The sequence below is a fragment of the Salvelinus alpinus genome, chromosome 14 (genome assembly GCF_045679555.1).
Source record: "Salvelinus alpinus chromosome 14, SLU_Salpinus.1, whole genome shotgun sequence".
Classification (NCBI taxonomy): Eukaryota; Metazoa; Chordata; class Actinopteri; order Salmoniformes; family Salmonidae; genus Salvelinus; species Salvelinus alpinus.
In genome coordinates, this window is record NC_092099.1 from 24,029,280 (window position 1) to 24,054,789 (window position 25,510).

The 25,510-nt window shown below is 43.5% G+C and overlaps 1 protein-coding gene across 1 annotated transcript; it reads right to left on the reverse strand.

The window, feature by feature from the left end:
* Window positions 1-292: 292 nt before the first annotated feature.
* me3 (malic enzyme 3, NADP(+)-dependent, mitochondrial) lies at window positions 293-19,430 on the reverse strand. Its single transcript, XM_071340883.1, has 15 exons — window positions 19,138-19,430; window positions 17,877-18,097; window positions 10,907-11,037; window positions 10,460-10,609; window positions 10,284-10,359; window positions 9,987-10,148; window positions 8,144-8,247; window positions 7,841-7,950; window positions 7,464-7,561; window positions 6,664-6,777; window positions 6,260-6,365; window positions 5,922-6,064; window positions 5,539-5,712; window positions 2,808-2,906; window positions 293-2,660 (listed from the first exon to the last, which is right to left on the reverse strand). The coding sequence occupies exons 2-15, from the start codon at window positions 18,090-18,092 to the stop codon at window positions 2,499-2,501; spliced, it is 1,845 nt and encodes a 614-aa protein (XP_071196984.1). The 5' UTR covers window positions 18,093-18,097; window positions 19,138-19,430; the 3' UTR covers window positions 293-2,498.
* Window positions 19,431-25,510: the final 6,080 nt, after the last annotated feature.

Below are 25,510 nucleotides of genomic sequence, written 5' to 3' on the forward strand. Positions count from 1 at the left end.
GTTCCTCTTGTTTCAGGGTTGGCTGTTGCCTGCTGATAGACCAGTGCTCGGGACTGCAGCGCTGTCTGCAGTTTAAGAGACGCTCCAGCTACAGTGGAGAAACCAACATGTGGAAGGACACACGATACATCAGCAGCATAACACACGCTACATCAGCAGCATAGCACACGCTACATCAGCAGCATAACACACGCTACATCAGCAGCATAGCACACGCTACATCAGCAGCATAACACACGCTACATCAGCAGCATGACACACACAATGTGTTAATCATCAATCAAACACTTAGTAGTTTTGCTAACAATATTCACTTAGTGCCTTTTTTATTCCCTTCAAAAACATACATTTTTCCTTGAAAACCCCAAATAGAATTCCTTCTGTGGTGCATCACGCCTAAGCAGAGCATAATATTCTCTGGGGGAAAAGAAAATATAACATTTAACGTTACCATGTCTGTCATTAACTTTGGCAAAAACACCTAAACAGAAACAGGCAACGCTTTATACAAAACTACACACAAAAGATGCAACGCCTCCATTATTAAAAAAGCATACCCAAAGAGTCAATCACATATGTAATTATTTTAGCGTTCATCTTGCTCCCGACAAAACAAGGCATTCTCAGCTATAAGCAAGCACTGCTTATTGGCGGGAACATGTGAACTATAACTCGACGCTGTTTTAATGTTTAGAAACGTCAATAATCATCGTTGCGATACGGTTTTGGAAACATGGAACTTATCTTTCATATTAGCGAGTAAGAATCTTTCAAATAAAAAATATTAACTTACTGAAGCAGGTTTGCAGACATCCATACAACTGTATGCCTACAGTTGACGAACTACACTCCCCCCGTTATGCTTACACAGGTGTTCGAGCACGATAGCACAGGTGGTCTTCTGTAAGTGGTAGACTAGTGCTTATTAAAGCTTCCACTGTACACAAACGTCGGGCACCGCACTAACCTGAAGTCGCTTGTGGCTCAGTTGGTAGAGCCCGGCGCTTGCAACGCCAGGGTCGTGGGTTCAATTCCAACGAGTACGAAGAAAATATAAAATTGCACTCACTACTGTAAGTCGCTCTGGATAAGAGTGTCTGCTAAATTACTCAAATGTAAAAGTCAGTTCCTAATGGTAATGATGTCGGGGATAAGAATGTAGCTAGTCATCTCGTTAAAACTCTGACAGCATCAACAGGGAATCTGTGACAAAGTCTAGAATAAAAATACAAGATGAACAGGGTGTCCTATTTTAAATTCTATTGGTTAATCTACCTGGTCCTCTTGTAACCCAGGCTTTGGCAGGAGTGTAGTATGAAGTGACAACGGGGAACAACAAGTTGTCAGTTAATAATATATTGGAGTTTAAAATCAATGATACTGCAGTGTGAACCAGCTTGTACATATCATTCTTTGCTAATATCTGATAGAATCCTCCAACTAAAGACTAGAATCTGCAGGATATTACATGTGAGGTCAAGAGGTCAAACAGAGGCTGGCACTATGAGGGTTTGCGTTTATATCCGGACAAGAGGTCCATCTTAATAGTCTAAAACTGGAGGTCTCCTCCTATGCTTGTCTCCTCTCTTTTATCTAGACTAATTTGAAAACAATGGACAGGTAAAGGCGATATGGGATTCACCCATCCACTTTTCCAAGTGAAGGAAGCAAGGGAAAACTATTGAGATGCACCCTACAATAGATGACAGAAACCTTTCGGGAATATGCCATTTCTTCCCAAATTAGCCTATTAGTTATTAAAGCTAGTCCAAACATGCTCAACGGAGTGTGTTATTAGGGGTTTGGTGACACAGAAGTCTGTCTCCAGATTCTGTATCAATCACAAATAAATAATCTCAAAATAGAATATAGAAACATAGAAATAGAATGTATAGAACAGAAAGGGTTCCCTCAAGTTACACATGAAACGTTGTGGCACTAACCTGGCAATTCGATTATATGGGCACGTATAGAGATATATGGTAAACAAAGCAAATACAAAAGTCAAGGGGGACATCAAATGAAATGACTGAACTTTCCAAAAAATACCCCTTAACAATTATATTTCTGCTGGTTAACCATTTGTAATCTCCTACAGATGTACATCCTATGTATTACATTCTATGGGCACTGGGGAGTGTCTAGAGGCAATGGAGTGTCTCGTCTTGATGACCTAACTGCAGAAGGCGTTGGGCGCGTTCCTCTGTCCAGGCGTTGCGGACACATGTCAGATCTTACAACACCTGGATAGGTATTTTATGTATGAGTTGACCACATATGTTATAGCAATCTGGTTCCGGAAGGCACTGTCGATGCCGTGGAATGCAACCATTGGTTGATGCATGCAACGTCTGAGCAGGGGAACGCGACTACTGAGTAATGATTGGTGAAATGATGCGAAATCTGGAGAGGAGAGGCGGCAGCGCATGTCTGATATGTGTAGCTCCCTTGTGCTGTACTGAGGGATCGAACAAGAGGTGGCTGATAGGAGATGGAGTTCACACGTCCTGGACATTCATGGCGTCCTGGGGCCAGTCGTAGGTGTCCTGGACGAAGGAGTCGTAGTCGGGGCTGTAGACATGGGAGAGCACGAACGCCTCCTTGTCCTTGGGCTCCGGGTACAGGGAGGCAATTTTGTGTCTGTACGCATAGTCAACCACCTGAGAGATGGGTAGAGAGAAATATCAATTAGTTACACAGAGCACTGATGTATTGACATGGAGAAAGTGTATTTCTCTGCAGTAACATCTGTGTTGATGTGGGAATGTATTGATGGTATTGATGCTTTTGTGGTGTCAGTCTCTAACCTTGACAGCGATCTTAAAGGACACTTCTCTGATGTTGTTGAGTGGAGGGTAGAGTCTTCCCTCGGCCAGGTGCTCCTCTGTTACCATGTCAGCTATCGCCTGAGAGGGAGAGAAACAGGAAATGAAAAAGAGAAGTAAAGAAATGGAGGGCTCTATGCTCTACCACTTTGGATTTGAAATTATACAATGACTGAGGTTAAAGTGCAGACTGTTTCTAAACACTTCTACATTAATGTGGATGCTACCATGATTATGGATAATCCTGAATAATCAAGAGTGAGAAAGTTAGACACACATATCATGCCCCCAAGACGCTAACTTCTTTCCATCACAATAACAGGGGAGGTTAGCATTTTTGGGGGTGTATGATATTTATGCCTCCAACTTTCTCATTCATCATTATTCACGATTCATTCAGAATTATTCGTAATCACCGTAGCATCCACATTAATGTAGAAGTGTTTAGAAACATATTACATTCTTATTTACAATAAAAGTGACTCAAATGACAATACAATATTTACCAGTCATTTCTATTGGGCACAAAATAATCTGAAACGCAACCAAAACAAACAGAAAATGCATCCAACAAGTTTGTAGAGTCACAAGCTTGATGTAAAGAAGTACATTTGTCCCAATACTATTGGTCCCCTAAGATGGGGGGGGGGACGTTGTACAAAAAGTCCTGTAATTTCGAAACAGTTCACCCGATATGGATGAAATACCACAAAATTAAAGCTGACAGTTTGCACTTCAACCTCATAGTCATTGTATCACTTCAAATCCAAAGTCCTAGAGTATAGAGCCAAAACCAAAAAAAATGTATTGTCCCAATACTTTTGGAGCCCACTGTATATATTTAGATCAATGATTATTTCAAGAAAGGGAGAATCCATCCATGAATACAGTGCATTCCGAGAGTCCTTTTAAGCAATCTAGCCAAAGGGGGTGTTCTGTCATGCTGGCACGAACTCTGAGCTCACTGGGGTGTGGCTACTGACTGGGCACAAGTTCAGATGAAAAACATTTTTCATTTAGATGGCTAAAATCACAATGCTATCTTCACAAAAGTATTCTCATATTTCATCATATAATATTTCCAAATTTTAGATGTAAACCTGATACATAGGAAGTGTACACTTTCAGAGTTACCGTTACCTTGATATACCATCCTTAATGACATCACAGAATAATAAACAATGTGATAGGATTATTCTTTAGACCCCCCCAGACCATTCTTAACATTTGGACATCAGAAATTAATATTTTGACGTTAGAGTTTTTAGGCAGGCCACACTCTCTCTAAAGCATTCCTTTGGTGGATACTGAAAGGCAGAGCGGAAAAGTTCTTAAATTCCTTCTTAAATTTACGACCCAGTGTTAAGGTGTCAAGACCGGCACAGTCTGGCTATCTTCAAACATTTGCCTAGCTGATGGGTCCTTTGATCTACTGTCAGGAGAGTCATGACAGTGTTTAGATTGACGAATAAGGCTGTAATGTAACAAAATATGGAAAAAGGGAAAGGGTCTGAATACTTTCCAAATGCACTGTATATTCAAAGAGCGCCTATATGCTGCAGGAGTGGTCCTTGAGTTGCCTTTCCTCCCACAGACACGTTTCCATAAAATCCCTGCTTCACTCCTCCCGCAGCCATTGGATAGGCATATAATGCCAATATGCTATGGTCTAATTTACTTTCACTTGCCCACTGTAACCTACAGGTTATGGGTTACTCAATCTAGTGGGCTGCTGAAAGTTTAGTATGGGCTGCAAAATAGTGGTGTTGTACAAATTTGGAGGGCAGCTCGACATGTGACACATACACACTCATAGCTCCTGGTCTCCAGGATCCCAAGATAATTCGCATGCAGTCGTTAGAAGAATAGAACTACTGTTAGTTAAACAACATGGATAAGGTCATTAGTTGAAATTACGCACCAATTTTTTGTTCCCCCCTATTCTGAACGTCCCTTTCATCATTTAGGCCTCACTGTTAGACTTTCTAAGCTACTGTAGGCTATGCAAGGTGTTCGCCTAGGCTACGCAGCAGAACGTTGCAGTGAATTCGGAGGGCAGACTGACAGGGAGTCCTAGGTCTCTTCGCAGTCAGTGACAAAAGTTTCTTCATTTGGTTATGCTCATAACGCATCATGACTATTTTAATAAAGTATATGCCTATAAGTCTGAAGTAGCCAGGGGGGAAACTTAGTGTGTGTGTGTGTGCACAGTGACGCCGGTTATATGTGCATGTGCGCCAAACCTTTCCTCCAAAGGGCCACAGTCTGTGACTCACAGCACTCGCCTTTACCCGCTGCACTGTCTGCAGTGGTGTGTGTAAGAGAGATTTCTCATTCACTTAGCATTTTGGATGTGTCTCACTGCACACTGTAAGTGCACTTTAACCACATATTTAGAAATGACCCAGTTTTCCTAACCACACCAATATTTCTACTTTCATTTTTCAAACGACACAAGGTAAATTGGAAAAATAATATAAAAATATATATATTTTACAGGGTAGAAAAATGAGAAATTGAAACAGTTAAAAATGTTCTATTTTACGAGTGGACAGAATTTTTTTGAAATTGAAACTAATATTATGTTATTTAACTTGAACAATAGTATTAGATCATTGGATTGATAAGCATTACATACACTCTTAACCTCTGCTGTTTGGGGATGTTTGTATGTCTTTCGGTGAAAATGTCAAATTAAAAGACAAACAGTTACCTCGGCTGTGGTGAGGAAGATGTCGTCAGAGATTTGGCGCACCCCGCAGGCGATGACCCCCAATGCCACGCCAGGGAACACGTAGGCGTTGTTCCCCTGACCGGGGATGAAGGAGCGCCCGTCAGCCAGGGTCACCTTACTAAAGGGGCTGCCACTGGCAAAGATGCCCCGCCCCTGGGAGAGAGGGAGAACATGAGAAAGAGAGCAAGAGAGACAAAGTGAGAGAGAGCAAAAGAGCGAGCATGAGAGAGCCTTAATTCTATTTCAGATCATTCTATTTCTATGACAGCAAGGATATTTAGTAAGCATACATTGATTGGCACTCAAACAAGGGAACAGTGAGTGAATGTCTATTCTCCAGGTTAGGGTCAGAGTTTCAGTACCTCGGTGAGTTGGTAGCACTGCTCAGCGGTGCACTCTGCCTTGCTGGTGGGGTTACTCAGGGCGAAGATGATGGGCCGCTCGTTGAAGGACGCCATGTCCTTGATGATCTTCTCAGTAAACGCCCCTCCGATGGCCGCCGCTCCTGCAGACAGGGGAGAAAAGAAGAAAAAAAAAGAGTACTGAGTAAGAACAAAACACGCATATCTTCCTGAGATGCTCTGCAATGTTGAGCTTCTGTCCAGTGTCCATTTCTGGTCTGTTTCTAAAGAAACATTCTGTACATGACAGATGAGCCTTAGTTACACTTGTGAGACAATATGTGATCATGGCGACTGACCGATGAGGGCGGTGGGCTTGACGGTGTGCACCACCTCCTCCAGGGTCTTGATGTGGGCGTGGTCGTGGGCAAACTCCTCCTTCTCATGGTTCAGGTTTCCTCTGCCCTGTGGGTCACACCATGGTAACGTCAGTCAGTCTGACATACAACTGGATCCAGTTCAGGAGGCCGTAACGTTCTGAACGTTGCCCATAGAACTGACTGACATTATTCCCTATTCTACATGACAGTGCAGCATAACTGAGCTACATGATCTTTCTATCTGAAAGTTCTGTAACATTGCATCCTACTGAACACGACCAATGTCTTGGTGGACAGCTCAGGAGAAGGCTGATTATATCAGCGTTTTGAAGCTATTCAAGTGTATTAGGAGGTTAGCTATGATAATATGGTATTTCTGTTACCTTGACGATGAGGCCCCTGGAGTCGACCATCCAGATTTTCTTTGCGGCTTCCGTTGCCGACACCCCCTCCTTCGCCATGGCCATGATTAGCAAGTGGGCAATACCCAGTGCAGCCTGGGTAATAAAAAAAAGCAGTGGTAAAATCCTTAAATAAAAAATACTTGAAAGTTCTCCTTATGTCGTTTTGGGGGTATTTATATTTTTGACGACTTTTACTTCACTACATTCCTAAAGAAAATAATGTCCTTTTAACTCCATACATTTTCCCTGATACCCAAAAGTACATTTTTAATACTTAGCAGGACATGAAAATGGTCAAATTCACACACTTATCAAGAGAAATCCCTGGTCAGCCTCTGATCTGGCGGACTCACTAAACACACATGCTCGTTTGTAAATTATGTCCGAGTGTTGGAGTGTGCCCCTGGCTATCAGTAAAAAATAATGATTTTGTAAAAATTATGCCATTTGGTCTGCTTAACATAAGGAATTTGAAATAACATACTTTTGATACTTGCAAAACTATTTTTGCAATTACATTTACTTTTGAGTCATTTTCTATTAAGGTATCTTTACTTTTACTCAAGTATGATATCATTGTAAAAAAGACAGTTCCATGATGCATCCTGCTACTAAGCAATCTACCCAATCACTGCCATGCAACATGATGATTTTCAAGCCATTTCATCTGCATGCTTGTGCTATCTTTCAAGGCTTGATTCAAGAGAGTGAGGTTTCCAAAAAAATCGACATGTTTTGGAGTTTATAATGAACACAGATCAGCACGTTTGTCCTCTTACCTCCCCGGCCCCCTGGAACACAAAGGTGTGGTCTGACAGTTTGTTCTTAGTGATCTTCAGAGCAGCCAAGACCCCAGCTACTGCTACTGAGGCTGTGCCTGGGAGAGAGTGAGTGAGACAGGGAGAGAAAGAGACAAGCACAGGAGAAATAAGAGAGAGGGTGAGAAACACAAGGGATGGGTTATACGGTTGTTCTCAGAGGTCAGAATGGTTTTGCACATCCATCTTTCAACAGTACACAACACTCTATTATGTGTCTCAGACTAAGACCACAGGAGGGCTTCAGTCATCCATACAAACAGGAGGGCATCAGTCATCCATACAGCAAATAAGGCATATGGAGTGCGAGTAGATTTGACAGGGAAAAAGAGAAAGACCTTGAATGTCGTCGTTGAAGGTGCAGTAGCGGTTGCGGTATTTGTTGAGGAGGCGGAAGGCGTTGGAGTTGGCAAAGTCCTCAAACTGGATCAGGCAGTTCATTCCATACCTGCATTCCGTGGAGCAGTGAACAGTCAGTCAAATTACACACACACACACACACACACACACACACACACACACACACACACACACACACACACACACACACACACACACACACACACACACACACACACACACACACACACACACACACACACACACACACACACACACACACACACACACACACTACCCACTTGTCAGTAACTGCCTGCATGAACTCATCGATGAGGTCATCGTACTCCTTTCCTCTGATCCTCTTGTGCTTCAGGCCGATGTACAGGGGGTCTTCCAGGAGTGCCTGATCAAAAATAAAATTTCACCCTCAAGCTCTATGACCAGGGCCTCCAGGAAATAAGGGAAGTAACTAAGTGATAGTGGAGGCCTGAATTCCAAATCATCATCTAGCACCTGTCCAACCCTTTCAGAGCTACAGGAGGGGGGGAGGGGCTTGGGGTCCATTTGGAATTGAACAACACTGTTATGCAATCTTGGTGAATCCCAAAATTATTGTATTCCTACCATAACCCTACTTAGATCTCACTGCCATACAACTACCAGCAGCATATTTAGTTCACTAGGTAAGAAATAAACTCAGCAAACTTAAACATGTGTTAATATTTGTAAGAACATAAGATTCAACAACTGAGACAAACTGAACAAGTTCCACAGACATGTGACAGAAATGGAATAATGTGTCCCTGAACAAAGGGGGGGGGGGGGTCAAAATCAAAAGTAACAGTCGGTATCTGGTGTGGCCACCAGCTGCATTAAGTACTACAGTGCATCTCCTCCTCACGGACTGCACCAGATTTGCCCGTTCTTGCTGTGAGATGTTACCCCACTCTTCCACCAAGGCACCTGCAAGTTCCCGAACATTTCTGGGGGGGATTGGCCCTAGCCCTCACCCTCTGATCCAACAGGTCCCAGACATGCTCAATGGGATTGAGATCCGGGCTCTTTGCTGGCCATGGCAGAACACTGACATTCCTGTCTTGCAGGAACTCACGCACAGAACGAGCAGTACGGCTGGTGGCATTGTCATGCTGGAGGGTCATGTCAGGATGAGCCTGCAGGAGGGGTACCACATGAGGGAGGAGGATGTCTTCCCTGTAACGCACAGCGTTGAGATTGCCTGCAATGACAACAAGCTCAGTCCGATAATGCTGTGACACACCGCCCCAGACCATGACGGACCCTCCACCTTGAAATCGATCCCGCTCCAGAGTACAGGCCTCGGTGTAACGCTCATTCCTTCGACGATAAACGCAAATCAGACCATCACCCCTGGTGAGACAAAACCGTGACTTGTCAGTGAAGAGCACTTTTTGCCAGTCCTGTCTGGTTCAGCAACGGTGGGTTTGTGCCCATAGGCGACGTTGTTGCCGGTGATGTCTGGTGAGGACCAACACAGGCCTACAAGCCCTCAGCCCAGCATCTCTCAGCCTATTGCGGACAGCCTGAGCACTGATGGAGGGATTGTGCGTTCCTGGTGTAACTCGGACAGTTGTTGTTGTCATCCTGTACCTGTCCCGCCGGTGTGATGTTCGGATGTACCGATCCTGTGCAGGTGTTGTTACACGTGGTCTGCCACTGCGAGGACGATCAGCTGTCCTTCCTGTCTCTCTGCAGCGCTGTCTTAGGCGTCTCACAATACGGACATTGCAATTTACTGCCCTGGCCACATCTGCAGTCCTCATGCCTCCTTGCAGCATGCCTAAGGCACGTTCCCGCAGATGAGCAGGGACCCTGGGCATTTTTCTTTTGGTGTTTTTCAGAGTCAGTAGAAAGGCCTCTTTAGTGTCCTAGGTTTTCATAGCTGTGACCTTAATTGCCTACCGTCTGTAAGCTGTTAGTGTCTTAACGACCGTTCCACAGGTGCATGTTCATTAATTGTTTATGGTTCATTGAACAAGCATGGGAAACAGTGTTTAAACCCTTTACAATGAAGATCTGTGAAGTTATTTGGATTTTATTTATTAGCCTACAGAGGCCCATTGGGCCTGGGTGTTTCTTGATGGAGTGTCCCGGTAGAAGTACCTGGTTGTCGGTGCCTACGTCCAGCAGCACTGGTAGACACTGCTGGGGTGGCACTCCTCCGCAGGCCGTGTACAGGGCCAGTTTACCCACTGGGATGCCCATGCCGTAACTGCCCAGGTCGCCCAGACCCAGGATACGCTCTCCATCCGTCACCACAATGGCCTGGGAATACACACACACACGGTTTGGTTCACATGGTGAAACTTGTAGTCTCCACCTATGGGAGCCTTATGCTGTTTACACCCTTATGTCCACATCCTGTACCATGGAATAAAGTGTGTGTTAGGCACTCCTTACCTTGATGTTCTCCTCAGGCCAGGAGTTGAGCATGGTGGCGATGTGGCCTTTATCATGGATGGTGATGAAGAGACCTCTGTGGGATACATGCTAACACTTCAGAACCACGATCATCTATCATCACACAACAATTCACTGGGTGTGTGTGCGTGCGTGTATGTGTGTTTCATGCCTACCGTGGTCTCCTGAAGGCCAGTCCGTACTGTTGGCAGGCCAGCCCTACAGTGGGGGTATAGACAATGGGCATGAACTCCTCTACATCAGACGTCAGCAGGCGGTAAAACAACTTCTCATTCCTGTCCTGCAGAGTCATCAGCAAGATGTACCTAAGAGAGAGAAATGGACAGAGAGAGAGAAATGGAGAGAAAAATGGGGAGAACGAGAGACAGAGAAAGAGAGACAGAGAAATGGGGGGGAAAGAGAAATGGAGAAAGAGCGAGAAATGTAGAAAAACAAAGACCAGTAAGTGATGAGGGAGATTAAAGCTACTGTATTTCTGTGTATTTTTAGCCATCATACAGTATGTGTGTGTGTGTTTTATTTGCATCTGAGTGAGAGTGTGTGTGTGTGTGTGTGTGTGTGTGTGTGTGTGTGTGTGTGTGTGTGTGTGTGTGCGCGCTCACTTGTCGAGGGGGTTGCGGCCCTCGTAGCTCTTCATGATACGGAGCACCTGGACGTCCTGGGAGAGGTAGACGGGGGGCAGCAGGCCGTGGATGCCCAGCTGCAGGCGCTCCTGTAGGGTGAAGGCCATGCCCTGCAGGGGGTTGGAGACGCACACATCCAACATAAAGGGTCAACGATAACACTGTGTAACAGACACCATCCAATGTTGTAGCATTGGTATAGCTAGCATTGATCTAGCTAGCTCTTGTTCACATAAACACCCAGTTATCAAGCCTTTACAATTATTGTCTTCAATAGAGAAGCTTTAGAGCTTTAGCTCTGTTGTGGTTCTGATCATGTCTTGAGCATTCCTTTTTTTTAGGCCTATTGCATGTAGGGAAATTCATATAGTTGCTCAGAGGGCTGACCGGACCCCAACTTTGTGGTCTGGTTGTGCTTAGAGCCACTACTCTGTCATGTCAGTATTCTGGCATTCCCTCTCTCACACACTCGCTCTAGCTCTTCTTTCTTTCTTCAAATGGAAAGAATTCTTCAGAAAGCACTAGGCTCGTCATGGAAATAAATCAAATTTTCAGGAACTTGCTACTGTAAATGTACTACTATTGTAGTGTCAATATGTAAGGTTGTAATAGTCTAATGTAACACTTGCACCTGGGGCTTGGTCCATTAATAATAAACAGCTGTTAATATGTCAATCACAGTGACACACTCAGGGGTTTCTGGATCAAAAAGGGGCTTAGTTGGTGGGCGTGGCAGGGGGCGTTGCAATCTGCGTGGTCAGCCTATCGGTGCAGCTGAATTTAAGAGAACATTTTAGAGGCCCCCCATCTTGGCGGTGTAGAGAAATCTTTGACTTTAAGCCAATTTCGTGCATTCTACTAATTTATCCATAAAGTTCAGATATTTTTTTTGCAGTTTTAGAGCAGATTTGCTGCAATTCTGTACATTTTGACATGGAGCTGAAAAAAATGTTGCAATTTTAATGCTAATCTACATATTCTGCCATGGAGCGGAGATAAAATGTTGTAGTTCTAAGGTTAATTTCCTGCAATTCCATGCATTTTGCCATGGCTAATGCCATGTTCTTTTTGGAATTTTCGAATCTCCCTGACTGTCTAGCTTTTATTTTGGTGATTGTTAGTACTCAAAGATTATATTATGAAAAAAGATATACGGTGCCTTAAGAAAGTATTTACTTACTTATTCGTAATTTTGTTGTGTTAATTCAAAACGTATTCAAAATTGATTAAATATATTTTCTCACCCATCTACACACAATACCCCATAATGACAAAGTGAAAATATGTTTTTAGACATTTTTGTTAATTTATTGAAAATTCGGAAATATTTCATTTGCATAAGTATTCACACCCCCGAGTCAATACTTTGTAGAAACCCCTCCGGCAGCGATTACAGCTGTGAGTCTTTCTGGGTAAGTCTCTAACTGCTTTCCACACCTGGATTGTGTAACATTGGCACATTATTCTTGTCAAAATTCTTCAAGCTCTGTCAAATTGTTTGTTGATCATTGCAAGACAACCATTGTCAGGTCTTACTATAGATTTTCAAATAGATTTAAGTCAAAACTGTAACTTGACCACTCAGGAACATTCACTGTCTTCTTGGTAAGCAACTCCAGTGTAGATTTGGCCATGTGTTTTTGGTTAATGTCCTGCTGAAAGGTGAATTAATCTCCCAGTGTCTGGTGAAAGCAGACTGAACCAGGTTTTCCTCTAGGATTTTGCCTGTGCTTAGCTCCATTCCTTTTCTTTTTTTATCCTGAAAAACTCCCCAGTCCTTAACGATTACAAGTATACCCATAACATGATGCAGCCACCACTATGCTTGAAAATATGGAGAGTGGTACTCAGTAATGTGTTGTATTGGATTTGCCCTAAACACAACACTTTTTTATTTTACCTTTATTTAACTAGGCATGTCAGTTAAGAACAAATTCTTATTTTCAATGACAGCCTAGAAACAGTGGGTTAACTGCCTGGTTCAGGGGCAGAACGGCAGATTTTGACCTTGTCAGCTCGGGGATTCGATCTTGCAACCTTTCAGTTACTAGTCCAAATCTCTAACCACTAGGCTACCTGTGCTTTGCCACATGTTTTGCAGTATTACATTAGTGCCTTTTAGCAAACAGGATGCATGGTTTTGAATATTTGTATTCTGTTCAAGCTTCCATCTTTTCACTCTGTCAGTTAGGTTAGTACTGTGGAGTAACTACAGTACAATGTTGTTGAACAATCCTCAGTTTTATCCTATCACAGCCATTGTCGGAAAGATATCAGTTTGTCTCCGGATGGTTTGTCCTCTGGCAAATCAACTGTACATTTCTGTGTTCCTCAAGGCTTTGTTTTAGGACCACTATTGTTTTACTTTACCTCTTGGTGATGTCATTCAGAAACATAATGTTAACTTTCACTGCTATGCGGACGACACACAGCTGTACATTGATGAAACATGGTGAAGCCCCAAAATTGCCCTCCCTGGAAGCCTGTGTTTCAGACGTAAGGAAGTGGATGGCGGCAAATTTTCTACTTTTAAACTCAGACAAAACAGAGATGCTAGTTCTAGGTCCCAAGAAACAAAGATCTTAATGTTGAATCTGACAATTCATCTTGATGGTTGTACAGTTGTCTCAAATAAAACTGTGAAGGACCTCTGCATTACTCTGGACCCTGATCTCTCTTTTGTCGAACATATCAAGACTGTTTCAAGGACAGCTTTTTTCCATCTACGTAACATTGCAAAAATCAGAAACTTTCTGTCCAAACATTATGCAGTAAAATATATCCATGCTTTTGTCACTTCTAGGTTAGACTACTGCAATGCTCTACTTTCCAGCTACCCGGATAAAGCACTAAATAAACTTCAGTTAGTGCTAAAACACGGCTGCTAGAATCTTGACTAGAACCAACATTTTTTATCATATTACTCCAGTGCTAGCCTCTCTACACTGGCTTCCTGTTAAGGCAAGGGCTGATTTCAAGGTTTTACTGCTAACCTACAAAGAATTACATGAGCTTGCTCCTACTTATCTTTCTGATTTGGTCATGCCGTACATACCTACATGTACGCTACGGTCACAAGACGCAGGCCTCCTTACTGTCCCTAGAATTTCTAAGCAAACAGCTGGAGGCAGGGCTTTCTCCTATAGAGCTCCATTTTTATGGAATGGTCTGCCTATCCATGTGAGAGACACAGACTCGGTCTCAACCTTTAAGTGTTTATTGAAGACTCATCTCTTCAGTAGGTCCTATGATTGAGTGTAGTCTGGCCCAGGAGTGTGAAGGTGAAACGGAAAGGCACTGGTGCACCGAACTGCCCTTGCTGTCTCTGCCTGGCTGGTTACCCTCTCTCCACTGGGATTCTCTGCCTCAAACCCTATTACAGGGGCTGAGTCACTGGCTTACTGGTGCACTTCCAAGCTGTCCCTAGGAGGGGTGCGTCACTTGAGTGGGTTGAGTCACTGACGTGATCTTCCTGTCCGGGTTGGCGCCCCCCCTTGGGTTTGTGCTGTGGGGGAGATCTTCGTGGGCGTATTATACTCAACCTTGTCTCAGGATGGTAAGTTGGTGGTTGAAGATATCCGTCTGGTGGTGTGGGGGCTGTGCTATGGCCAAGTTGGTGGAGTTATATCCTGCCTGTTTGGCCCTGTCCGGGGGTATCGTCGGACGGGGCCACAGTGTCACCCGACCCCTCCTGTCTCAGCCTCCAGTATTTATGCTGCAATAGTTTGTGTTGGGGGGCTAGGGTCAGTCTGTTATATCTGGAGTATTTCTCCTGTCTTATCCGGTGTCCTGTGCGAATTTAAGTATGCTCTCTCTAATTCTCTCTCTCTCGGAGGACCTTAGCCCTAGGACCATGCCTCAGGACTACCTGGCCTGATGACTCCTTGCTGTCCCCAGTCCACCTGGTCGTGCTGCTGCTACAGTTTCAACTGTTCTGCCTGCGGCTACGGAACCCTGACCTGTTCACCGGACGTGCTACCTGTCCCAGACCTGCTGTTTTCAACTCTCTAGAGACAGCAGGAGCGGTAGAGATACTCTGAATGATCGGCTATGAAAAGCCAACTGACATTTACTCCTGAGGTGCTGACCTGTTGCACCGTCTACAACTACTGAGATTATTATGGTCATCTATGAACATTTGGCCATGTTCTGTTATAATCTCCACCCGGCACAGCCAGAAGAGGACTGGCCACCCCTCATAGCCTGGTTCCTCTCTAGGTTTCTTCTTAGGTTCTGGCCTTTCTAGGGAGTTTTTCCTAGCTACTGTGCTTCTACACCTGCATTGCTTGCTGTTTGGGGTTTTAGGCTGGGTTTCTGTACAGCACTTTGTGACATCAGCTGATGTAGAAGGGCTTTATAAATACATTTGATTGATTATGTTGTAAAGTCACCATTGGCCTCATGCTGAAATCCCTGAGGTCTCCTAATTTACCAGCAACTGAGTTAGGAAGGACACATGTATCTTTGTAGTGAATGGGTGTATTGATACACCAACCAAAGTGTAATTAATAACTTCACCATGCTCAAAGGGATATTCAATGTCTGCTTTTTTTTACCAATAGGTGTCCTTCTTTGCAAGGCATTGGAAAACCTCTCTGGTCTTTGTGGTTGAATCTGTGTTTGAAATTTACTGCTCGACTGAGGGACCTTACAGATAATTGTATGTGTGGGGTACAGAGATGAGGTAGTCATTCAAAAATCACGTTAAACACTATTATTGCACAGTGACTCCATGCAACTTATTATGTGACTTCTTAAGCATATTTTTTCTCCTGAATTATTTAGGCTTGAAAAACATAATTCCACTTTGATATTATGGGGTATTGTGTGTAGGCCAGTGACATAAAATATCAATTTACTCCATTTTAAATTCAGACTGTATCACAGCAAAATGTGTAAAAAGTCAAGGGGTGTGAATACTTTCTGAAGGCACTGTAGGTCCATTATCTTTCCTACATCGTGTTTTTTTTTACACTGTTTGGATTTAGGCGTCCCCAAAAAATGCTTAGGTGGCCCGCCCAAGAATTTTAATGTCAGAAAAATCGCTGCTTTCTCATACTATGTGATGTTAATGGGGATTTTTCCCCTGAGTCAGATGAACTCGTGAGAACCTAAGAACTGTTTGATGGTGTGATTGTTAAAACGTTTTAATAACTGGTGATATAAAATGTCCTTCAATATGCTGAGGGGTGAATGGGACTGTGTTAGAGATTAATGGTCATAATTGAGAGCAGACTTTGGAACAGTAGTCTGGAGGATGAAAGGTCATGTATTGGTCCCTTTCTACAACTTACACGTCTTTGCTAGGTAAAGCACCGCCTTATCTCAGCTCACAGGTCACCATAGCAGCACCCACCCGTAGCACGCTCTCCAGCAGGTATATTTCACTGGTCACCCCCAAAGCCAATTCCTACTTTGGCCGCCGTTCCTTCCAGTTCTCTGCTGCCAATGACTGGAACGAACTGCAAAAATCACTGAAGCTGGAGATTCATATCTCCCTCACTAACTTCAAGCACCAGCTGTCAGAGCAGCTCACAGATCACTGCACATAGCCCATCTGTATATAGCCCATCCAACTACCTCATCCCCATACTGTTATTTATTTTGCTCCTTTGCACCCCAGTATCTCTACTTGCACTCTCATCTTCTGCACATCTATCACTCCAGTGTTTAATTGCTATATTGTAATTATTTCGCCACTATGGTCTATTTATTGCCTTACCTCATTTGCACACTGTATATAGACTTTTTCTATTGTATTATTGACTGTATGTTTGTTTATTCCATGTGTAACTCTGTGTTGTTGTTTGTGTCGCACTGCTTTGCTTTATCTTGGCCAGGTCGCAGTTGTAAACGAGAACTTGTTCTCAACTAGACTACCTGGTTAAATAAAGGTGAAATAAAAAAAAGAATAAAAAGATTCACAAACATTTAAATTAAGTGCAAACAAAAACATAAATAATTCAACCACAAGATGGAAATACATTATTCGCACACTTACATATTCTGACACACACACACACACACACACACACACACACACACACACACACACACACACACACACACACACACACACACACACACACACACACACACACACACACACACACACACACTTAATACCTGTGAGATAGAGCAGCAGTTAGAGGCCCTAGAGTAAACCCATCAAGGAAGCACAGCTGACTAGCCACAGCAATTACACTTTCATTGATAGATAGAAAGAGTTGGGTAATGCAAAGAGCAGACTAAAAAAAACTATACCCTATAATATGAAAATGTCTGGTGTACAAAAAAGGCCATCAGTGTTTTTTGTGTGTGTTTTTGAATCATGTTTCCTCACATAAAGTGCAGAACAGCAGTTCTAACAATGGACACTTCCTGTCCAGTTCAGTCTCATTGGCATCAACACGATGACCTAGAATAACCTGAAGAGGGGTGTCACCTGGCCCATTTTAGATCGGGCTATAGAGAGGCTATAGAGATCCCAAGGCCCAATTGAACCTACATCTGCAGGGGCAAACAATATCAGTATCAGAACCATACTTGCATTTCACTCTTCACCCTTTATATCTATGTTACTATAATGTTCCAAACCAGACAGCCACACCCCCTTTACCTAAAGCTCTCTTATCAATGGGAACTTTGACTGACCTGATACTTACAGGCAGTTTTGCAGGCCAATGCTAACTAGCGTTTGCGCAATGACTGTACCCATAGACATCCAGTCATTGCACGAATGCTAGTTAGCATTGGTTCGCAAGACTACCTCCAACTTCCTTCATACTGGAGACAGAGACAGTACAGAAAGGGCCTAATTTACAAAATCCCGAAGTATCTAGCCACACACACTGTTTAACATTGCAACATATAATCTCAATTGTCTAAATGAGTGCAGTGGCTTTTCATCTGATGGCACTGCACTGTCTGTGGTGGTCTAGGGATTTACCTTGTTCAGGTGGGGGTTTCTGGTGATGTCATAGCCACGCTTCTTGGTGCTGACGCTGCCCTTGCGGCTCGAGCCCGAGTGGCACACTCTGACAGCCTCGAGGCAGGTCACACGGGCCACGGTATCAGGATGGCCCGTTGTGCCCGCGAGGACCCTCATAGCACCTGCTGTCATGCGTCTGCATAGCAACACACTCCTGCCTGGTAGGGAGTTCATATTTCCTGTGAAGAGAGAGGGCGGGAGAGGGGGTGTTGACTTTTCCTAAATCACCTCTGTTTAAAAAGAGAAGGGTGCAACTGCAGCCTGCAATTTGGGGCGTTCCTGCATGTGGGCATTCCTGCATCTGCAAGAACCCTCTAAATACTTCTATTGGTCCATTTTTAAGCTATGACTCTGGTATATTGGTGGGAGGCAGGGGCATTTCAGTACAGTAGGTGGCGGTAATGCACCTTAAAGTTGGATGCCAACTGCTGATAAACCCCACAGAAGAAAACGCGGGGGCAACAACAGTTGCTAGCTTTTATTTATTTAACCAGGCAAGTAAGCTAAGAACAAATTATGATTTACAATGAAGGCCTACCAAAAGGCAAAATGCCTCCTGCGGGGACAGGGCTTGGGATACATTTTTTTTAAATAAATACAATATAAATATCGGACAAAACACACATCACAACAAGAGAGAAAACATAGCTATATGGGCACTGTTTTCCTGCAGTTCATACGATGACGGCTGGGGTTTGGTAGGCGGGAACGATGACACGGTGTGCTAGTTTAGCTAGCTAGTCCAGGAGGGTCTCCTGTACACAACAGGGGGGGTGGGGGACGTTCATGCAGTAACCAATGGGATTCCCGAGGACACATGCAGGAATGCCTCGAATTGCGGGCCGCAGTTACATACTATTTTTTTTTTTAATAAAAAATACAGCAGACCTAGAATTTCATGCACGCAACCTGCATACCATCCAATGTCAGCATACAATTGGCCTCCACATACAGTGGCCTAAACAACGCTAGGCCCTGAATCTATCACGTATGGCTAAGCATTTAATTCAATAAGTAATTCAACACTCGCAGTAGGTAAACAACAGGTGCCACGATGATGATGGCATTGTAAATACGGTGTTTTTCTACTGTGTTTTTCAGTATCCATCCTAATCGACAAGTTAATTTTGCATCTTGTTGTGCAACTGTGAGCTATATATGGTCTCTAAATATAGGCAGCAGCACACACATTGGGTTATTTACAAAACAAACTAAGTACCTTTAGCTCGCAACCTGAAAACCGTTTGACGCTGCCCTTGAGTTCCTATCCGTAAAAGCCTTCAATCTTCATAGGGTTTAGTAGCAGACGACTGTTTTTCTCCGTCGCTGATGTTTTCATCCGTGGATGTTGAGATGAATAGTCTGAAACAGCTGATAAAAGCTTCTTTGACATTGAGGCTTTCACTTCCCAATGAATCTGTAGAAGAACCGCCCTTTTCGTCAAGACCGTCCAATCAGATAACGCGAAATGTGGTTCATGTCCCCCACCCTACGCTCCTCTTTCCTGTTTCTGTGTACTGTATTTTCCATTGTTATAATTTGTAGCTCTTCCTGTATCATATCAAAGAAAGTACTAGCACAGGCAGAAGGGATAACCCAGACACATCAAGGGGCTATAAAGCTGAAGCATCCGTTTACAACGGTTTCTCACCACCAAATATGGTAGTGAGAGGAAGTCCAGTCGCGGGTAGTGGGAAATGGAACGAGGTGAAACTGGGCCGGGTCTGCTAATTTTCTCATCGATGAAACATCTGATCTCAATACATTTTCTGTTCGCAAAAGTAAAATCTGTTACGAACACAGTGCAGTAATTTTTATAGACTTGACGCTTTGCCAAAGTAGGAAAAAATGGCGTTGTTTGTGCACTCCAGAGAGGCGTTCCCTAAAATAAATATATGCTACAATAGGATCTCGCTAGCTCGTGCTTGGCGTTGCCCACCTCCTTGCTTGTTCAACCCGCTATGCTTAATTTGTTCCCACTGTAAACGACATAGATTAACTATTTGTGGTGCTAGTGTTGGAGTCTTTGTTCATACCCACGTAACTGAATTAAGCAGATGCTCTGTCCGGTCTGCTGTGCTGAGTCAACCTCCAGATTCAGATGTACTGTATACCCACAGAGACATTGAGAAAAAGTGCAGATGTTCAGAGGTGTACGCCACCATGCAGATAAGTATTTATTTTAATTTTATTTAACCTTTATTTAACTAGACAAGTCAGTTAAGAACACATTCTTATTTTACAGTGACGGCCTACCCTGGCCAAACCCTCCCCTAACCTGGACGACGCTGGGCCAATTGTGCGCTGCCCTATGGGACTCCCGATCACGGCCGGTTGTGATACAGCCCGGGATCGAACCAGGGTCTGTAGTGACGCCTCTAGCACAGAGATTCAGTGCCTTAGACCGCTGCGCCTCTCGGGAGCATACTATACTACATACTGTTCTGTACTGCAGCGTTAAGTCAAAGTCTCCCTCTGCTGGACCAATATAATAACACTACCAGCATTTTAATCTAATGCATGTCTCAAGCTATTGTTAGTTAATAACATCTGAGAACCAGTGTAGATGAAAACGTTGGTATTAAGAATTAAAAGGCACACATCAGTTCTCTTTACCTATTTATTTAAAAAGTGTTACATTTATAGTATATTCCCAATACAAAATATTTTTCTAACTTAATTGATGCAAAACCTACATATACTGTACATAGGCAGAAGTAAACAGACACACACGTACACACAGCACTTTGTTTAACTAAAGCATCTCCATCTGTAATATATTTGATACAAACTTCAGACAGGTTTGACATGTAGAAATGTTATAGATGTATAACAATTGTCACTGTATGCTTGAACATTCACTTTCACCATACAACAGACAACTGTATAAACAACAGACAACTGTATAAACAGATTGTATAAACAACAGACAGAGAGCTATGCCTACTTGGGCAAACCTGAACAAGAAACAAAATACTGTATACAAAACTATAAAGTAAGAAAAGAGAGAAACACACTTGACAAAATGTACAATATAAAAAAAATATTCCTTCAACTGATGATAAACGTGCTATAAGTTCTTCATTGTCCTACAGGTAAATGATGTGGGTAAATTTAGTTTTTTTAATTAAAAAAAAATGTGCATGATTTTAACAGGTAAAATATGTGCCTTCCAGTGTCTGTATTCTAAATCATGAATCAAAGTGTATTCATCAGAGGGGTTGGGTTAAATGCGTAAGACACATTTCAGTTGAATACATTCAGTTGGACAACTGTGTAGACCATCATTGGTGTAGACCATCATTGTAAATAAGAATTTGTTCTTTACTGACTTCCACATTAAGTTGGATGCTACCATTATTTTGTGGTATCTGATTGGTAGTTACAGTCTTGTCTCATCACTGCAACTCCCATACGGACTATATATATGTCCCTTATCACCCCGCATAATGCCCACTTAACCCAGAAGCCAGCCACACCAATGTGTCAGAGAAAACACTGTACACCTGGCAACCGTGTCAGCGTGCACTGCGCCCGGCCTGCCACAGGAGTCACTAATGTGCGATGGAACAACGGCATCCCTGCAGGCCAAACCATCCACTAACCAACGCTGGGCCAATTGTGCGCCACCCCATGGGTCTCCCAGTTGCGACAGAGCCTGGACTCGAACCCAGAATCTCTAGTGGCACAGCTAGCATTGCGATGCAGTGCCTTAGACCACTACCCCACTCGGAAGGCCCTCGGATAACCATGAATAAAACGTGAATAATACGTGCGGTAGCAGAGAAAACTGTCTATGACTTGGCTGACTACAGTCTCTGACAATTTTATGGTCTTTCCCCTGACATCGCCTATAATATATAGGTCCTGGATTGCAGGAAGCTTGGCCCCAGTGATGTACTGGGCCGTACGCACTACCCTCTGTAGTGCCTTACGGTCAGATGCCGAGCAGTTGCCATACCAGGCAGTGATGCAACCCGTCAGGATGCTCTCGATGGTGCAGCTGTTGAACTTTTTGAGGATCTGGGGACCCATGACAAATCTTTTCAGTCTCCTGAGGGGCTGTCTTGGTGTGTTTGGACCATGATAGATCGTTGGTGATATGGACTCCAAGGTACTTGAAACTCTCGACCCGCTCCACTACAGCCCCGTTTATGTTAACGGGGGCCTGTTCGGCCCGCCTTTTCCTGTAGTCCACGATCAGCTCCTTTGTCTTGCTCACATTGAGGGAGAGGTTGTTGTCCTGGCACCACACTGCCAGTTCTCTGACCTCCTCCCTACAGGACGATCAGCTCCTTTGTCTTGCTCACATTGAGGGAGAGGTTGTTGTCCTGGCACCACACTGCCAGTTCTCTGACCTCCTCCCTACAGGCTGTCTCATCGTTGTTGGTGATCAGGCCTACCACTGTTGTGTCGTCAGCAAACTTAATGATGGTGTTGGAGTCCTGTTTGGTCACGCAGACGTTGGTGAACAGGGAGTACAGGAGGGGACTAAGTACACACCCCTGAGGGGACCCAGTGTTGAGGATCAGCGTGACAGACGTGTTGTTGCCTACCCCTACCACCTGGTGGCGGCCCGTCAAGAAGTCCAGGATCCAGTTGCATAGGGAGGTGTTTAGTCCCAGGGTCCTTAGCTTAGTGATGAGCTTGGAGGGCACTCTGGTGTTGAACGCTGAGCTGTAGTCAAGGAACAGCATTCTCACATAGGTGTTCCTTTTGTCCAAGTGGAAAGGGAAATGTGGAGTGCGATTGAGATTGCATCATCTGTGGATCTGTTAGGCGGTATGCGAATTGGAGTCGGTCTAGGGTATCCTGGAGGATGCAGTTGATGTGAGTCATGACCAGCCTTTGGAAGCACTTCATGGCTACCGATGTGAGTACTATGGGGCAGTAATCATTTAGGCAGGTTACCTTTGCTTCCTTGGGCACAGGGACTATGGTGTCTGCTTGAAACATGTAGGTATTACAGACTCAGTCAGGGAGAGGTTGAAAATGTCAGTGAAGACACTTACCAGTTGGTCCGCGCATGCTTTAAGTACACGTCTATGTAATCCATCTGGCCCCGCGGCTTTGTGAATGTTGACCTGTTTAAAGGTCTTGCTCACATTGTCTACCAAGAGCATTATCACACATTCACCCAGAACAGCTGGTGCTCTCATGCATGCTTCAGTGTTGCTTGCCTGAAATGAGCATAAAAGGCATTTAGCTCGTCTGGTAGGCTCGCGTCACTGGGCAGCTCGTGTCTGACACTTCCACTTGTAGTCCGTAATAGTTTTCAAGCCCTGCCACATCCGACGAGCGTCAGAGCCGGTATAGTAGGATTCCATTTTTGTGTAGTAATTTCTAGCAACATTTAATGTTATTAAAAGTTCAAACGTGACCGCGATTTGGGTTGGCCTTGTCATGTTTACACCTGTCACCATGCTTATTTTGGAAATAAACAAGACAACGCACATCTCTCTCTCTCTCTCTCTCTCTTTCTCTCTCTCTCTCTCTCTCTCTGTATATATATATATATATATATATATTAGTTTAATAAATAGTAGAGGCGTGTCTGAAAGGGTTTTTAGACAAAACCTTACCTGTCCGCAGGAAACCAAGCAAAAGCGCAAGCAAGATCATATTTCCCATTTTGTTCTTCACCATTCCAGCGCCCTATAAAAGACGACTAACTTTTAGTCATTCGATACAGAAATAAACTAACAATTTGATAAAACCATGACATTAGTCGACGCAAGGCTTCATAAGCGCACTTCATTTTATGTAAATAGTCCTTAAAATAAATTCATTTTGCGGTGAAATGATTACCCCACAACACAGGGGGTGTATTCATTGCGCCGATTCTGTTGCAAAACAAATCAAACCATTTACTCGAAATGGAACACGTTTTTTAAACGAAAACCAGAGTTTCTATTGGACAAATTCTAGTTGGTCCCTCTCCGTTTCGTTCCGTTGGCTTTGTTTGGTTCTTTAACAGTAAACAATTTATGTTGCAAGATGTAATGAATACACACCAGGTGCCAAGGCAACTTTACCAGGCAGAATCCATCGGCGCGTGCCCAATCCCATCCCCAGCGTCAGGTGACATCGTTGAACCCGCCTCAAGCCGTAACAGGTGCAACACATGGACAATAGTTTTGAAATACATGTAGGACTAAATGTATCAAATAATTTGGGGAAATAGATCTAGGACTTTAAAATTGATTATCTTAAGATAAACCCTCTGGAAATTCCTTTTACATAGTGCCTTGAGAAAATCAGATATCTTTTTCTATAGGCCTATAGTAAAAGTGGTGATCTTTCTATTTATCAATTTATATAGAAAGATATGTTGGGAAGGCTCCAGTACAATGCAACCCCTGACGTGACCATAACTTCATTTACAACATTAGATGTATCAGCATAGTGTGCAGTAGTCGTGAACTGTCAGCTAGCCTATTCAACTCAGCAATATGATGTACTATAAAGGGGCCCCAGCTATCTCCTCTTCAGTGTCTGTCCTGCCCTGGGTTTGTGTCTTAATGCCAAGCTTGTTTGTACTCTCAGCAGGGTGGGAATTCCATGTCAACAGTCCTTCGACACACACAAAACTCAGTGTCCATGTGAATCAGGATTTCTACAGGCAGGGAGAAAAGGGCCCAGGCCACAGCACTGTGGAGAGGTCACGGTTATGTTGCTCTGAAAAGAAGGAAGGTTGGTTGTTGGTGGCTGGTATTATTTGTAAGGCTCTATTCATACTGGTAGACAGTCACTCTATGAAGTTTGGCCAAGCCCCAGCATTGAAGGGTGGTGCCGTTAAACAAGCGTGGGAGTGCTTTTGTGTTAATAGTTTTCCCCCTTTCTCTCCAACATGTAAGCAATTCACTCAACACAACAACATGCCAACTTTAGTTCCACTCTCAAGAGCTCTTCTGGACCCAAAGTAAAGCGCTTTGAGATCTTGTGAAAAATGTTTTATAAATGTAAAGCACTCAATTTTACATTGAAGAGGGATTCTGCATCTGTGAAGACCAGATGCTGAAGCAAAAGCTTCCTTCCTGGTATTGTGATGTCATCCTGGAAAGGATGCATCTTGGTCTGACTTGTGGAATCTAGAATCCTGTCATATTTCCTGCTACACTCCATTTCCCCTTGTCATGGTCAGCATATTGATCAATGTTCAGTGTTGTCCCACATTCAGAAGGGACAGATACAGTGAGCTCCAAAGTATTGAGACAGTGACATTTTTGGTTGTTGATTTGGCTCTGTACTCCAGCATTTTGGATTTGAAATGATACAATGACTATTAGGTTCAAGTGCAGACTGGCAGCTTTAATTTGAGGGTACATTCAGGTAAACTGTTTAGAAATTACTGAGCTTTTTGAACAATGTAACGGAACAAATTTCCTTATATCTATTAAAGTAGTCAAAAGTTTAGTATTTGGTCCCATATTCCTAGCTATTATTATCAGATTATTATTATCCTGAATAAATCGTGAATAATGATGAGTGAGAAAAGTACAGACACACAAATATCATAGCCACCCAAAAATGTTAATCTCACCTGTTATTGTAATGGTGAGAGGTTAGCATGTCTTGGTGGTATTTGTGCA

What these genes read in the sequence shown, in the direction of transcription:
- me3 (XM_071340883.1), bottom strand. Translation starts at nt 18,092, where the DNA reads ATGAACTCCCTACCAGGCAGGAGTGTGTTGCTATGCAGACGCATGACA. An exon ending in TGTTCCAGGGGGCCGGGGAG is followed by an intron (nt 6,778 to 7,463) that starts GTAAGAGGACAA and finishes TTTATTACCCAG; the next exon opens with GCTGCACTGGGTATTGCCCA. An exon ending in CCTTTAAGATCGCTGTCAAG is followed by an intron (nt 2,661 to 2,807) that starts GTTAGAGACTGA and finishes CCCATCTCTCAG; the next exon opens with GTGGTTGACTATGCGTACAG.